This window comes from Maylandia zebra, linkage group LG5 (assembly GCF_041146795.1).
Source record: "Maylandia zebra isolate NMK-2024a linkage group LG5, Mzebra_GT3a, whole genome shotgun sequence".
In the NCBI taxonomy this organism is placed as follows: domain Eukaryota; kingdom Metazoa; phylum Chordata; class Actinopteri; order Cichliformes; family Cichlidae; genus Maylandia; species Maylandia zebra.
Window position 1 is genome coordinate 36,356,629 of NC_135171.1, and position 16,690 is coordinate 36,373,318.

At 42.8% G+C, this 16,690-nt stretch overlaps 1 protein-coding gene across 2 annotated transcripts; it reads left to right on the plus strand.

Annotated features, from left to right (window-relative positions):
* The first annotated feature begins 6,436 nt into the window (after nt 1-6,436).
* Nucleotides 6,437-11,615, plus strand: LOC112434800 (protein-glutamine gamma-glutamyltransferase 5-like). Of its 2 annotated transcripts, none has more exons than XM_076884298.1 (14): nt 6,437-6,517; nt 6,736-6,918; nt 7,024-7,257; nt 7,561-7,679; nt 8,038-8,166; nt 8,524-8,701; nt 8,903-9,038; nt 9,139-9,242; nt 9,336-9,575; nt 9,716-9,778; nt 9,870-10,082; nt 10,216-10,373; nt 10,786-10,922; nt 11,279-11,615. In XM_076884298.1, exons 1-14 carry the CDS (start codon nt 6,511-6,513, stop codon nt 11,430-11,432), a joined length of 2,055 nt encoding a protein of 684 aa, XP_076740413.1. In that variant the 5' UTR covers nt 6,437-6,510; the 3' UTR covers nt 11,433-11,615. The 2 variants fall into 2 exon arrangements, with proteins under 2 accessions (XP_076740413.1, XP_076740414.1); XM_076884299.1 differs by having other exon boundaries at nt 9,873-10,082.
* The last annotated feature ends 5,075 nt before the right edge of the window (nt 11,616-16,690 follow it).

Consider the following 16,690-nt stretch of genomic DNA (forward strand, 5'->3'; position numbering starts at 1 on the left):
CAGCCACCTCCTCCAGCTTATCCAGGGGAATACCAAGGCGTTCCCAGGCCAACCGAGAGATATAATCTCTCCAGCGTGTCCTGGGTCTGCCCCGGGGCCTCCTCCCGGTGGGACATGCCTGGAACACCTCACCCAGGAGGTGCCCAGGGGGCATCCTTGTCAGATGCCCGAACCACCTCAGCTGGCTCCTTTCGATGTGGAGGAGCAGCGGCTCTACTCTGAGCCCCTCCCGGATGACCGAACTTCTCACCCTATCTCTAAGGGAGAGGCCAGCCACCCTTCGGAGGAAGCTCATTTCTGCCGCTTGTATCCGCGATCTCGTTCTTTCGGTCACTACCCACAGCTCGTGGCCATAGGTGAGGGTAGGGACGTAGATCGTCCCGAGCGAGGCCACTTCGGAGGTGGGGTGCCCCCGGCCTCTTGGCCTGGGGCTCGGTCACTCAGGCACGGCTGGCTGCCGGCGGAGCTCACGGGCGCGTCACTGCAACTCCCCCTGGCTTCTGCTCCGCGGCTGCTGAGTGAGCCCTCATCTGGGACTCTCCTCAGCTCTTTCTGGGACAGTGGCGCGGCTGCCCCTCTGTTGGTCTTCCTTGGTCTGTTGTGTTCTGGGGGCCTCTGGATGTCTGGAGTTTTGATCTCCTCCATACCTCCTTCATGCCCTGGAGGACGGGGCTGTGGCCCCCCCACACCCTCTAGCAGATCATTACATGAAGGAACCTTTTAAAAAAAAACAACAAACAAGCGCGTCCATGCTCACAGGTGTACACACGGGTGATCACACCCACAAACTACACCCTTTTTGGCTCCTACCTCAAAGCACACTGTGTTCTGTTGATCTTATGTGCTGCACAATAATGTTTAATATTTAGTATTTACTGTCATATTCCCATATATCATTGTGATGTTGTTTATTCTATTACTCTTGTTCTCTTCTGCTTGTTTTCTTTTTTCTTTCTCAGCAGGTGACCCAGGTGATCGATATATGCATTTTTTTTCTTCTTTTTTTTCCTGCTCATTCTGTTGGTTTTTGTCTTTTGCCCTTCTCCCCCATCCCTCTTCTCAGCTGTTTCTCTTTCCCTCTTTCTTTCTCCCCTTCTTTCCCCCAGTCAAGTCTGTCCCGTATTCAGTAAGTGAAAATAAAATGAACAATAAAAGGGAATCAAATGGACCATTACGGCAAGGCTGGGATGGTCAATTTGGTAAAGTAAATCCGTTGGGCATCTTTCTTTGCCTTTAGACAACAATTCTGATGGCAAAAGAGCCAAACGGGACAGGCCAAAAAAAAAGAAAAAAAAAAAGAAAAAAAAAAAAGAAAGGGGACGTAGATCGACCGGTAAATTGAGAGCTTCGCTTTTACACTCAGCTCCCTCTTCACCACGACGGACCGGTGCAGTGTCCGCATTACTGCAGCTGCAGCCCCAATCCGTCTGTCGATCTCCGGCTCCCTTCTCCCATCACTCGCGAACAAGACCCCGAGATACTTGAACTCCTCCACTTGTGGCAGGAACTCATCCCCGACCCGGAGTGGGCACTCCACCCTTTTCCGGCTGAGAACCATGGCCTCAGATTTGGAGGTGCTGATCCTCATTCCCGCTGCTTCACACTCGGCTGCGAACCGTTCCAGTGCGAGCTGGAGGCCCTCACCCGATGAAGCCAACAGAACCACATCATCCGCAAAAATCAGAGATGAGATTCTGAGGCCACCAAAGCGAAAGCCCTCCGCCACTTGGCTGCGCCTAGAAATCCTGTCCATAAAAATTATGAACAGAACCGGAGACAAAGGGCAGCCCTGGCGGAGCCCATCACCCACTGGGAACGAGTCCGACTTATTGCCGGCAATGCGAACCAAGCTCTTGCAACGGTTGTATAGGGATCGAATGGCCCGTAGCAATGGGCCAGACACCCCATACTCCCGCAACACCTCCCACAGGACACCCCGAGGGACACGGTCGAATGCCTTCTCCAAGTCCACAAAACACATGTAGACTGGTTGGGCAAACTCCCATGCACCCTCAAGTATCCTCGAGAGGATAAAGAGCTGGTCCAGTGTTCCACGACCAGGACGAAAACCGCATTGTTCCTCCTGTATCCGAGGTTCGACTAGCGGACGAACTCTCCTTTCCAACACCCTGGCATAGACTTTCCCAGGGAGGCTGAGGAGTGTGATCCCCCTGTAGTTGGAACACACCCTCCGGTCCCCCTTCTTAAAGATGGGGACCACCACCCCGGTCTGCCAGTCCACAGGTACTGCCCCTGATCTCCACGCAACATTGCAGAGGCGTGTCAACCAGGACAGCCCTACAACGTCCAGAGCCTTCAGGAACTCGGGGCGGACCTCATCAACACCAGGGGCTCTGCCACCAAGGAGTTGTTTAACTGCCTCAGTGACCTCGCCCCCGGTGACCCCGAAATTGGCGGGTCATTCCCCTCATCCCCACTTTATCTCAATGAGTTAATTTATAAATAAATGAGCAAATTCTGTAGGATAAATGTTATTTATTAGAGATAAAACATCTAAAAGAATCTGTGCACGTACTAAAATCTTGACCTTGAATCTGAATTCAAAGCACCCATTTAACAGAATGTGCTCAAATGTTCTTGAATTGGGACACTGTGTTCTGCAGTTTGAAAAGACGAAGAGACACCTCCTTCAAAGTTCTGATCACAAAATGTCACATGCAGCAACACTGTGATTATCTATGGAATGCTAAAACCTGTTTTGTCATCTTTGGGACATGATGTGCAAACAGTGGGGTGTGTGTGTGTGTTTTCATTCAAAGCATGAAAGCATGTGTGGGAGTTTCATTCATAAAGTTTTTTTTAAATTAGATGAACATTTTTTTCAGTGGAATCATTTGATATAAAATCTTTCATATTTTATTATCTCAACCCCAAAGCAGTGAGGCTGCCCATGTAAAAGAAGACTACGAAAACCATTAGAAAATGTGTTAAAGTGATAATTATGATAAATTCAAAATAAAATACTGTGCCATAATTTTATTTTTAGCTTTTCCTATTATGCTATGTGTATTATAAACAGAGGTGTGGACTCGAGTCACATGACTTGGACTCGAGTCAGACTCGAGTCATTAATTTTATGACTTTAGATTTGACTTGAAAAAATGTTCTAAGACTTGTGACTTGACTTGGACTTTTACACCAATGACCTGGGACTTGAATTGGACTTGAACCGGTTTACTTGAAAAGACTTGATATTTCACCCCAAATATAAAATTTAACATGTATATTAGATGTACATGTAGATTGAAAATGTGACGTCATTCAGGGGTAGAACCGCAAAGGATTCTGGGAACTCGTGGCAAGAGGTACTAGCGCACGCAGGCTTTCAATTAAAATCAGTTATACAGCGATAAAAAGAAACACAAAAATGTCAAGAAGCCGTTGTACTATTAACTGCAATAGCCGGTCACATGACAGCCACGGAAAGCCGACGGGTAAAGAGATCGGTTGTTATCGGATTACGTCGTTGAAGAGAAATTGTTTGAGCCATGTTTCCGAAGTAACAAAGACGCGACTGGATTGCAGCCATTCAAGACCAAATATAACGTCCCAGAACACTCCAGCTCCCAGGTTAGTCTGCTCCAAGCATTTACACGAAGGTCAGTTTGCTGTTGTAGTTAATGCGTCATTTTTCTTAACATAATTGGTGATATAGGTTACAAGCAAGTCTGGCGCTGAACAGAAATTGTCGCGCTATGCTCCTTTGTTTAATGTGCATAAATAGTGAATTGTCCTGACACAATGTTGCGTTTCGCTTCTGTTATTACCATGGTACATTGACAAAAACATATACTTTTATTCACAGGATAAAACAGTTTTTATGTATCACTAATTGCCCAGTACGATTACAGCATACAGTATTATTGTCACTGCTACATTTCTGTAACGCGTACCAGAAATTATTTCTACTACTAATTAATTACCGTTGAGCTCAAAGGTCCTATTAATAAACGGTTAACGAATGTGTATTTATGAAGACGATTTGTGAGACTGGTAAACTTATGATACGTACGATGGTCTTTCGTTCTACACGGTGCATTTCAAGGTCCTGTACCCATCCGTCGGTAAACTGTACCTGGGCTTGTTGCAGTGACCTGAAGTTACTAAACTTCATGAGTGTATGCGCTCACTCCAAGAACCGTATGATTATAAATATGCAAATAAACATGCTACGATGAGATAGCTGACTTCATCTAACTAGCAAATGTTGTCCAGGCTACGTTGGTGATGCAGTTTTTTTTAATGTGTATGATATTTTTGTCATGCGATTTTAAAGCCGGTGTTGTGCCAAAAAGTGATTGTCTGCCAAAAACTGATTTCCAATGTTTCCGTGTATTTTTTTCCGTGTAATATCTTTATGTATGTTCGTAAATAGACTTCGGTGAACAGGGTTTACAAAGGGGTTATATATAGAATTAAAAAATTATCAGTTTTTCAAGTATCTTCACAACTCTGTGTTATTGTACTTACATTATAACCAATCCGGTCCCTTATCCCTACTTAAAATATTTTTAAAGAACTATTGGAATATTTGCTGCCATTTCTGCTGTCCTCTTGGCCAACTTACTCTTACAAAAGACATTTTTAATGTTAATGAGATTGTTTTTAACTGCAAAAATAAAGGTTATATAAAAGTCACTGCCAAAAACTGATTGTGGCTTCTACCTTGTTACACGGATGTTGTTTGTGGCTCAAGATGACTATATGTCATCCATGAGGGATGCAATTGACATCTGTTTCATATATTATAGCCCAACAAGTTACTTATAGCAGTTTAAATACAAGCAATCAATTTTGGCAAATACCGGAAATCAGTTTTTGGCAGACAATCACTTTTTGGCACAACACCGGTCCTACAACCGCATCCAAGAATAACATGCAGCTTATCTCAGAACTGTCGGTGAAAATTATTCTTGGAGCTAAGTTTAATTGAGCTGCAAGTTCACTATTTTGTCATGTGTTGAGAAAAACACAGATTTAAAAATTACATGGTCCAATATTTACATTTAGCATAACTGCAACCTTCTTTTTTCGTTTTTTTTTAAAGACTCGAAAAGACTTGAAATTCAAAATTTCAGACTTGTGACTTTACTCGGACTTTTACACCAGTGACTTGAGACTCGACTCTGACTTGCCTGACATTACTTGAGACTTGACTTGAGACTTGAGGATAAAGACTTGAGACTTACTTGAGACTTGCAAAACAATGACTTGGTCCCACCTCTGATTATAAATATAAGCATAAAAAAAGCTAAATACTATTAGGGCGTGAATAGACTGGTCTTTCAGAAACTGGTGCTTGAACTGATGGACAACTATCTCTGGGATTACAGAGAATCATCTAAAAAGAGAAAATAGCTAGTGAGCTGCAGCTCTCAGGGTGAAAATCACTTGTTGATGTCAAAAGTCAGAGGAAAATGGCCAGACTGCTTCATACTGAAAGGTTAAACACTTGTTCCAACCAAAGTATGCAAAAGAACATCACTGATTGCACAGTATATTGAACATGTTAATGCAGATGGGCTACAGCAGCAGAATACCACAACAGCCATCCCTGTCACCTAAATCAGGAAACTGAATATACAGTTCACATGAGCTCATCAAAAACTGGACAACAGACAACTGGAAAAATGTTGCCTGGTCATTTGGGTGGCAGGGACAGTATTTGGGTTAAACACAATAAGAGCAAGAAATGATCCTGCCTTGTATCAAAGTTTCAGGCTGTCGCAGCTCTGGGGGACATTTTCTTGGCACATTTTAGACTCCTTAGTACCAGTTTAGCATTGTTTAAATGCACGACCTATCCGAGTATTGTTGCTAACCATGTCCTTATCTTTATGACAATATTGTGCCCATTTTCAGCTGGCTGCTTCCAGCAGGATAACGTGCCATGTCACAAAACTGAAATAATTTCACACAAGTTTTTGAACATCCAACTCAACCTTATAGTCAACAAAATAAATAGTTAGTACCACCTCATACTGTATATGCAGAACTTTGTAATATCGTATTAGTCACATATTCAAATAGTGGGTGCATCAAACTAGCCGTTAACAAGTGTCATTCATTCAAAATCGTCAGAAAAAAGCCTCTCTGCAAATAAACTTAGAACACAATGTAAACAATAATATTTGGATAACAGACCTGTATGTGAAACAAAATCTAGGACTTACGTAATAGAATCATCCTTCAGTTGAATCCTGTGTCATAACATGACGTCTGAATGCAGATTCTATTGTGTGGAATATCAAAGTTTGTGGTCTATGCGACAGATATTAATCATTGAAAATCAGGTTTGCTAGCATCTGTTAACACTGAAAGGTACTGTTCTTGCCCAAGGCCTCGGGCCTTGGTAACAATTCAAGAAAGTCACACTGCGTTCTCCCTGCCTTCTGAAATGCTTAAGAAGGGTTGGGCAAAATGCTTATATAGCTTTAGTGGGCGATAGTGGAGTCATACAACGTTGCTGTGAGAAAGAGAGACTAAGAGATGGAAGGTGAGATTTCATCTTCAGAAATGCAAACTCTTTCACTCTTTTCTGTTCCTTACTATTCATTACTATTCATTTGTTATACAGAGCAAATTCACTCTTGATAAAGACTTTGATTATGATTTGATTATTACCATGATTACTGCTGTGCGTGATTGCCTTTTACTGTTACAGACAATGTATGATGTTGACAGTCTTTAATGTTTCTTTTTCTCAACTTGCAGACTTGAGGATAAAATATGTTGACCTGGAACAATCAGAAAACCTTGAGAGTCATAGGACGAATGGCTTCAGGAACACCAAATCTCTGGTGGTGCGGAGAGGAGCCCCATTTAAAGTCAGCGTTCAGCTGGAAGGGCGACCCTTCAACCCTAAGATCAATACTCTGAGGGTGAAAATCATGCTAGGTACTTTCCTGAGTATATTGCATGGATGCTTTTGTATACAAGTGGTCTAACCCACAATTTAAGGCTTTTGCTTGTGTTTCTAACATTCCTCAATTTTCCCATCAGGTAACCTGTACGCAGTAATGCCTGTAACCTTCTCCAAGAGCTCTTCCAAGTCCAGCTGGAATGCCTATATTGACCCTGAGGAGTGGAACCCTCTGAAACCTTCTATCTACATCTACTCTCCTGCCTCTGCCTCAGTCGGCTCCTACAGATTTCAGCTGTGTGTGCTTACTCAGGATGGCAAGAAAAGCTCTGCATATGGCAATTTCATCCTGCTCTGCAACCCCTGGTGTTCTGGTAAGTGAAGCAAAGTATCAGTGCTGGAGAATCAGATTTATTTTGGTAGCTTGTTGCAGCAACCATATATGTATCAGAATACATATATGGTTTGTGTGGCCTAACACACAAACCATATTGAAAATTACATTATTGTAGAATACATAATAAATTATTAATTACTTATTTTTAAGTATCTGCTACAGTACTATATAGGTCCGTGGACTGGATGATCTGTAAATCTCTTTGAAAATGTTGAATTGAGCATGACTTGAAAATGTTAGTACACTGTGTGGTTCTAAATGCAGGATGTATTTCTTGCAGAGGATACAGTATACATCCCATTTGAGGATCAGAGAGAAGAATATATCCAGAGTGACTTTGGGTTGCTGTTTATGGGATCAGGGACAAACATTGTTGAAAGACCGTGGTCTTTTGATCAGGTAAGAAAGTCGCAAACTGAACACTAAGCAACTCAAAAAAAAAAAGTATTACCAGAAGATGTGCCTTTTAAATGAGGTATTATGTATGAGTGTATTATGCTTTATCAAAGTGCATAAAGATCGTATTCTCTGTAACACTGTTTTGAAAGATTCCCAGTGTTCACTTTCAGTTCACTTTAATAATTCTTCAAAACAATAGTTGAAAATGAATAAATGTGCAAATTTTGGAGGATCAATGAGATAAAACATCTTAAAGTATGTGTGCACATAGTAAAATCTTGACCTTAAATCTGACTTCAAACCACCTGCTTAACAGGATGTACTCAAATTTTCTCTTTTCTTTTTTCTGCTTGTAAAGTATGAGTCTGGTGTTCTGGAGGCATGCTTGAATTTGCTCCAAGTCAGCCCTCAGCACAAAAAGAACAGAAAGATGGACTACCTGAACCGAAACAACCCCGTGTACCTCAGCCGGGTTGTGTCTGCCATGGTGAGTGTCAACAGATTCTGTCTAGCAACACAAATTCAACATTAACTAGCTTTACAAATTGTATGAATCACATTAGTTTTTGGATCTTGTTTACAATCTATTACATGAGCATCATTTCTACTTGTTAAACAAGCTTGGGCTTAACCTGGGACACTATGTTCTGCACATTGACACGATGAAGAGACACAGCCTTCAATGTTCTGAACACTAAATGTCACATGCAGCAACACTGTAATTATTACTGTAAAACTGCCAAGGCAACATGGAAAATTATGGGATGCCCAAACCTGTTTTGGCATCTTTGGCACGTGCTGTGCAAACAGTAAAAACTATACTTAAGTTGTGCTTTGTGTTTAGATCAACAGTGAGGATGACCGTGGGGTGCTGAAGGGGAACTGGACAGGCGACTTCAAACAAGGTGTCAGTCCCTCCATGTGGACTGGGAGTGGGGACATTTTGAGAAAGTGGAACCAGTCTGGTAACAGCCCAGTCAAGTATGGACAGTGCTGGGTTTTTGCAGCTGTCATGTGCACAGGTGCTTATATCTTCATCTTTTAAAACCTTATAAAAGCAAGTAACTTAGATCATGTAATTCTGGTCTTTGATAATCAGTTGTTCTAAATGATGCTATCATAATAAAGTGTTTTCATTCCTTTTTTTTTAACACCGAGTCATTTTTTCCATGACAGTGTTCAAATATTTTAACAGTGTTTTTTTTAAATCAATTGTGCTTCAGTTATGAGAGTTCTTGGCATTCCTTGCCGTGTGATCACAAACTTCAACTCTGCCCATGACACTGATGGCAACCTGGTGATTGAGGAATACTACAGCGCAACAGGGCAGAAGTTAAACCGCACCAAAGACAGCATCTGGTCAGTTTTATATTTTGCTTATAAACTGTATTATTTAACTACTTTAAAGACTTTAATGACATTTTAATGCTTAACTTTATCTTTTGTTGGACTTTAACAGGAACTTCCATGTCTGGGTGGAGTGCTGGATGACTCGTCGGGATCTTGAATCTGGAATGGATGGCTGGCAAGTTCTTGACCCGACTCCTCAGCAGAGAAGTGGAGGTGTGTGCTAAAAAAAGTTCTTAAACTTTTTCTTCCACTCTTTAATTCTTTGTGAACTTCTTCAAAACGGTCTTGTTTCTGCCATCATCACAGGAGTGTACTGCTGTGGCCCCGCACCAGTCAAAGCAATAAAGAACAAGCGTGTGGACCTGTTCTATGATGTCCCATTTGTCTACGCCAGTGTGAATGCTGATATCCATACAATCATCTTGGGCCAGGGTCAGGTGCTCGGGTTCAGCAAAGACACTGAGAGAGTTGGCTCCCTCATCTGCACTAAGGCTGTTGGGTTCCCCAGATTGCAAAAGATCACAGGAGATTACAAATACATCAAAAGTATGACCATAAAACTAGAATTCTGCTCATTGATTTGCACATTATGCAATTTAATGAAGTGATATATTGAACTAAAGTGATAAAGTGAAATAATAGCACTCTCACATACTCACATTTGTCTTTCTGTCTTTATAACACAGGCCCAACTTCAACACTTTCATCAAGAAGCTCTTCAAGTTCAGGTGACTCAACACTAAGAAGAGGTAATTTGTAGTTTTGAATGTATTCATCAGAGTTTATACCGATTTCTTTATAAACATATCTCTTCATGAGGACTTTTTCATGTTTATTCAGCAGGTTCATCCCAGGGAGTGCTAGTCTTCCTGACCCTGGACAAATCCCCCATTGTTGGGGAGCCTGTCAGCTTCAGCGTGAAAATCATGAACAAGCAGAATGTAGCCAAGATGTTGAAGATTCACCTCAATGCCCAGGCAAAAGAATACAACCACAGTCCCTCGGACACCTTCTGGGAAAACCACGGTGTCTTACAACTTGCACCTATGGAAGGTACATTTACTTTTCTCATCTACAACTAAAATATTCACCTTTGAAGGACTGTTGTTGTTTTCAGAACTTAATCTATTTGGATTTGACTATTTATTTAACACAACCTAATTTCTGTGTCACTTCCTCTATCCAGTCAAGGTAGTGAGGCAGAAGATCCCCCTAGCACAGTATGAAGACGTGGTGGGGGATAACCTGATCAACCTTGCAGTTGTTGTGGAGGATACTGCCAGTCAGGAGAGAGTCCTGAGCTCAGAGGAGTTCAACATCACCAGTCCACAGCTCATCATACAGGTACTTTACAAAAATTCTCAATATTTCCTCCTTAAAGTTTCTCACATACAGACTTATTGCATCCATCAACTTAAACTTCTTTAAACAAATTAATTAATTAAACTTTATGTCTTTGAGCACAAATTCCAATGCTTTGATACCAAGTACAGGTTGCTATGTAATATTATAAGAAAGTATTTAAAGGGCATTCAGGATTTTCATATCTGATTTGATGATGCACCAGCTGTGAAAAAAATGCATCGGTGGTTTTGAAAATTTCTATAATATTTCTCCTTTTTGAATAAAAATGTAATCATATAGTTACAAGTATGAGTTGCAGACAGCAGATGTTATGTCATATTTATTAGCTTAAAGTTATATAATGGAGAACTTGAGGAAATGTTCTGGGTTTACTAATGTGTTTGTCCTTCAGGTTGCAGATGAAAAGTCCATCAAGCAACACAGCGAACAGACTGCCCTAGTGACCTTCATCAACCCATATTCTCACCCAGTCAGTGGAGTACTGACTGTAGCTGGGGCTGGGCTGCTCCAAGGCAAAGTTCAGTTCAGGTAAGAATGATTTTTTTGTCTCATGGGCAATAATTAATAGACACCACAGGGACTTTAGAACGCCATAAATGCCTGCTAATGACAGGAATTCTAAAATAGAGGAGTGTCACTGTGCAGTGCAGAAAGGAACACTGTCTTTCTTGAGAGAATGTTGACTTGTCACTGTGGTATGTTTGCATTGTTTTATGCATGTATATGTTCATGGCTGCATAGCAGGATAATCACTGAATGTTTGCTTAGAGGCGTGATGCAAAGTGACAGGACGTTTATTGTAGTCAGCCACTCTAAGTTACTGGAATAAATTTCTACGTTTTGCAAACATTTTTTTAAAATAAGCTTTCTACATTTTCCTGCAGGATGCCCCCACTGCCTCCAGGAGGAAGAGTGGATCAGCCAATCCCGTTCATGCCCAACATGGTGGGAGAAAAGATGCTGCAAGCCAGCCTGTGGCTCACAAATATGAATGTCACCATCAGAGGCTTTAAGATGGTCTCTGTCAACAGTGTTTAGCACCTGCAGCCATGTTTCCTATGCTGTAAATGAAGAATGTAAATATTATTTATTTAGCTATTTATTGTTTTTATTTGTGTATATGTGTCATAAAAATTAACATTGATACCCAAAGATATATATTTTTTAATTTATTGTTGTACTTTTACCTTTATTTGAGAAATAAAATCATAAAATGTTCAATTCTGTCCCATTTCTTCTAAAAGCCACACAGTGTATGAGTCTATCAGTGTCTTTATGTTACTACTTTTCTTGGCCTGAAGATGGTGATCTTTCCCCATAAAGAAAGAAAAGTCCCTCGAGTGATTTTGTGCATGGAAAACTTTAAAATTTTAAAGTTTTTCAGTGTAATCGGCACATGCACAATCATACCAGTCCAACTATATTACAAACAGGTTATTAGGAACTTAATGACAGTAAAGAAAACAATATACAACCCATAATTAAAGGTAAAGATTCATTCAAGCACCAGCCTATAATACAGAATCTTCAAGCCAACTCATCAAAACATTTTGAGCAGATTTTTGGTCTTTAACTGTGATTATTGTTTTATGCAGAGCTCCCAAACTATTACCGTACTGTATTGTAAAACTAAACCAGTAAATGAGTCATAGGACAAATGGCATCAGAAACATCAAATCTGTCATGCCCCATTCAGAGTCAGTGTTTACCTGAAAGGGCGACCCTTCAACGCTAAGACCGATAGTCCGAGGGCCAAAGTCATCCTGGATACATTAAAAGACATTCTTTCACTTAATAATAATGGATTGGATTTATATAGCGCTTTTCAAGGCACCCAAAGCGCTTTACAATGCCACTATTCATTCACTCTCGCATTTACACACTGGTGGAGGCAAGCTACGGTTGTAGCCACAGTTGCCCTGGGGCACACTGACAGAAGCGAGGCTTCCATATTGCGCCATTGGCCCCTCTGGCCAACACCAGTAGGTGGTAGGGTAAAGTGTCGTGCCCAAGGACACAATGACCAGGATAGAGAGCCCGGGGATCGAACTGGCGACCTTCCGGTTACAGATACGCTTCCCAACCGCCTAAGCCACGGTCTCCCCACTTTATCTCCATCCATCCATCCATCCATCGTCATCCGCTTTATCCGAGGCCGGGTCGCGGGGGCAGCAGCCTAAGCAAAGAGGCCCAGACCTCCCTCTTCCCAGCCACCTCCTCCAGCTTATCCAGGGGAATACCAAGGCGTTCCCAGGCCAACCGAGAGATATAATCTCTCCAGCGTGTCCTGGGTCTGCCCCGGGGCCTCCTCCCGGTGGGACATGCCTGGAACACCTCACCCAGGAGGCGCCCAGGTGGCATCCTTGTCAGATGCCCGAACCACCTCAGCTGGCTCCTTTCGATGTGGAGGAGCAGCGGCTCTACTCTGAGCCCCTCCCGGATGACCGAACTTCTCACCCTATCTCTAAGGGAGAGGCCAGCCACCCTTCGGAGGAAGCTCATTTCTGCCGCTTGTATCCGCGATCTCGTTCTTTCGGTCACTACCCACAGCTCGTGGCCATAGGTGAGGGTAGGGACGTAGATCGTCCCGAGCGAGGCCACTTCGGAGGTGGGGTGCCCCCGGCCTCTTGGCCTGGGGCTCGGTCACTCAGGCACGGCTGGCTGCCGGCGGAGCTCACGGGCGCGTCACTGCAACTCCCCCTGGCTTCTGCTCCGCGGCTGCTGAGTGAGCCCTCATCTGGGACTCTCCTCAGCTCTTTCTGGGACAGTGGCGCGGCTGCCCCTCTGTTGGTCTTCCTTGGTCTGTTGTGTTCTGGGGGCCTCTGGATGTCTGGAGTTTTGATCTCCTCCATACCTCCTTCATGCCCTGGAGGACGGGGCTGTGGCCCCCCCACACCCTCTAGCAGATCATTACATGAAGGAACCTTTTAAAAAAACAACAACAAACAAGCGCGTCCATGCTCACAGGTGTACACACGGGTGATCACACCCACAAACTACACCCTTTTTGGCTCCTACCTCAAAGCACACTGTGTTCTGTTGATCTTATGTGCTGCACAATAATGTTTAATATTTAGTATTTACTGTCATATTCCCATATATCATTGTGATGTTGTTTATTCTATTACTCTTGTTCTCTTCTGCTTGTTTTCTTTTTTCTTTCTCAGCAGGTGACCCAGGTGATCGATATATGCATTTTTTTTCTTATTTTTTTTCCTGCTCATTCTGTTGGTTTTTGCCCTTCTCCCCCGTCCCTCTTCTCAGCTGTTTCTCTTTCCCTCTTTCTTTCTCCCCTTCTTTCCCCCAGTCAAGTCTGTCCCGTATTCAGTAAGTGAAAATAAAATGAACAATAAAAGGGAATCAAATGGACCATTACGGCAAGGCTGGGATGGTCAATTTGGTAAAGTAAATCCGTTGGGCATCTTTCTTTGCCTTTAGACAACAATTCTGATGGCAAAAGAGCCAAACGGGACAGGCAAAAAAAAAAAAAAAAAAAAAAAAAAAAAAGAAAGAAAGGGGACGTAGATCGACCGGTAAATTGAGAGCTTCGCTTTTACACTCAGCTCCCTCTTCACCACGACGGACCGGAGCAGCATCCGCATCACTGCAGCTGCAGCCCCAATCCGTCTGTCGATCTCCGGCTCCCTTCTCCCATCACTCGCGAACAAGACCCCGAGATACTTGAACTCCTCCACTTGGGGCAGGAACTCATCCCCGACCCGAAGTGGGCACTCCACCCTTTTCCGGCTGAGAACCATGGCCTCAGATTTGGAGGTGCTGATCCTCATTCCCGCTGCTTCACACTCGGCTGCGAACCGTTCCAGTGCGAGCTGGAGGCCCCCACCCGATGAAGCCAACAGAACCACATCATCCGCAAAAATCAGAGATGAGATTCTGAGGCCACCAAAGCGAAAGCCCTCCGCCACTTGGCTGCGCCTAGAAATCCTGTCCATAAAAATTATGAACAGAACCGGAGACAAAGGGCAGCCCTGGCGGAGCCCATCACCCACCGGGAACGAGTCCGACTTATTGCCGGCAATGCGAACCAAGCTCTTGCAACGGTTGTATAGGGATCGAATGGCCCGTAGCAATGGGCCAGACACCCCATACTCCCGCAACACCTCCCACAGGACACCCCGAGGGACACGGTCGAATGCCTTCTCCAAGTCCACAAAACACATGTAGACTGGTTGGGCAAACTCCCATGCACCCTCAAGTATCCTCGAGAGGATAAAGAGCTGGTCCAGTGTTCCACGACCAGGACGAAAACCGCATTGTTCCTCCTGTATCTGAGGTTCGACTAGCGGACGAACTCTCCTTTCCAACACCCTGGCATAGACTTTCCCAGGGAGGCTGAGGAGTGTGATCCCCCTGTAGTTGGAACACACCCTCCGGTCCCCCTTCTTAAAGATGGGGACCACCACCCCGGTCTGCCAGTCCACAGGTACTGCCCCTGATCTCCACGCAACATTGCAGAGGCGTGTCAACCAGGACAGCCCTACAACGTCCAGAGCCTTCAGGAACTCGGGGCGGACCTCATCAACACCAGGGGCTCTGCCACCAAGGAGTTGTTTAACTGCCTCAGTGACCTCGCCCCCGGTGACCCCGAAATTGGCGGGTCATTCCCCTCATCCCCACTTTATCTCAATGAGTTAATTTATAAATAAATGAGCAAATTCTGTAGGATAAATGTTATTTATTAGAGATAAAACATCTAAAAGAATCTGTGCACGTACTAAAATCTTGACCTTGAATCTGAATTCAAAGCACCCATTTAACAGAATGTGCTCAAATGTTCTTGAATTGGGACACTGTGTTCTGCAGTTTGAAAAGACGAAGAGACACCTCCTTCAAAGTTCTGATCACAAAATGTCACATGCAGCAACACTGTGATTATCTATGGAATGCTAAAACCTGTTTTGTCATCTTTGGGACATGATGTGCAAACAGTGGGGTGTGTGTGTGTGTTTTCATTCAAAGCATGAAAGCATGTGTGGGAGTTTCATTCATAAAGTTTTTTTTAAATTAGATGAACATTTTTTTCAGTGGAATCATTTGATATAAAATCTTTCATATTTTATTATCTCAACCCCAAAGCAGTGAGGCTGCCCATGTAAAAGAAGACTACGAAAACCATTAGAAAATGTGTTAAAGTGATAATTATGATAAATTCAAAATAAAATACTGTGCCATAATTTTATTTTTAGCTTTTCCTATTATGCTATGTGTATTATAAATATAAGCATAAAAAAATCTAAATGTATAAATACTATTAATCCAGAGGGCGTGAATAGACTGGTCTTTCAGAAACTGGTGCTTGAACTGATGGACAACTATCTCTGGGATTACAGAGAATCATCTACAAAGAGAAAATATCTAGTGAGCTGCAGCTCTCAGGGTGAAAATCACTTGTTGATGTCAAAAGTCAGAGGAAAATGGCCAGACTGCTTCATACTGAAAGGTTAAACACTTGTTCCAACCAAAGTATGCAAAAGAACATCACTGATTGCACAGTATATTGAACATGTTAATGCAGATGGGCTACAGCAGCAGAATACCACAACAGCCATCCCTGTCACCTAAATCAGGAAACTGAATATACAGTTCACATGAGCTCATCAAAAACTGGACAACAGACAACTGGAAAAATGTTGCCTGGTCATTTGGATGGCAGGGCCAGTATTTGGGTTAAACACAATAAGAGCAAGAAATGATCCTGCCTTGTATCAAAGTTTCAGGCTGTCGCAGCTCTGGGGGACATTTTCTTGGCACATTTTAGACTCCTTAGTACCAGTTTAGCATTGTTTAAATGCACGACCTATCCGAGTATTGTTGCTAACCATGTCCTTATCTTTATGACAATATTGTGCCCATTTTCAGCTGGCTGCTTCCAGCAGGATAACGTGCCATGTCACAAAACTGAAATAATTTCACACAAGTTTTTGAACATCCAACTCAACCTTATAGTCAACAAAATAAATAGTTAGTACCACCTCATACTGTATATGCAGAACTTTGTAATATAGTATTAGTCACATATTCAAATAGTGGGTGCATCAAACTAGCCGTTAACAAGTGTCATTCATTCAAAATCGTCAGAAAAAAGCCTCTCTGCAAATAAACTTAGAACACAATGTAAACAATAATATTTGGATAACAGACCTGTATGTAAAACAAAATCTAGGACTTACGTAATAGAATCATCCTTCAGTTGAATCCTGTGTCATAACATGACGTCTGAATGCAGATTCTATTCAAGAAAGTCACACTGCGTTCTCCCCGCCTTCTGAAATGCT

What these genes read in the sequence shown, in the direction of transcription:
- LOC112434800 (XM_076884298.1), top strand. An exon ending in GACCGTGGTCTTTTGATCAG is followed by an intron (nt 7,680 to 8,037) that starts GTAAGAAAGTCG and finishes CTGCTTGTAAAG; the next exon opens with TATGAGTCTGGTGTTCTGGA. An exon ending in TGCAGCTGTCATGTGCACAG is followed by an intron (nt 8,702 to 8,902) that starts GTGCTTATATCT and finishes ATTGTGCTTCAG; the next exon opens with TTATGAGAGTTCTTGGCATT.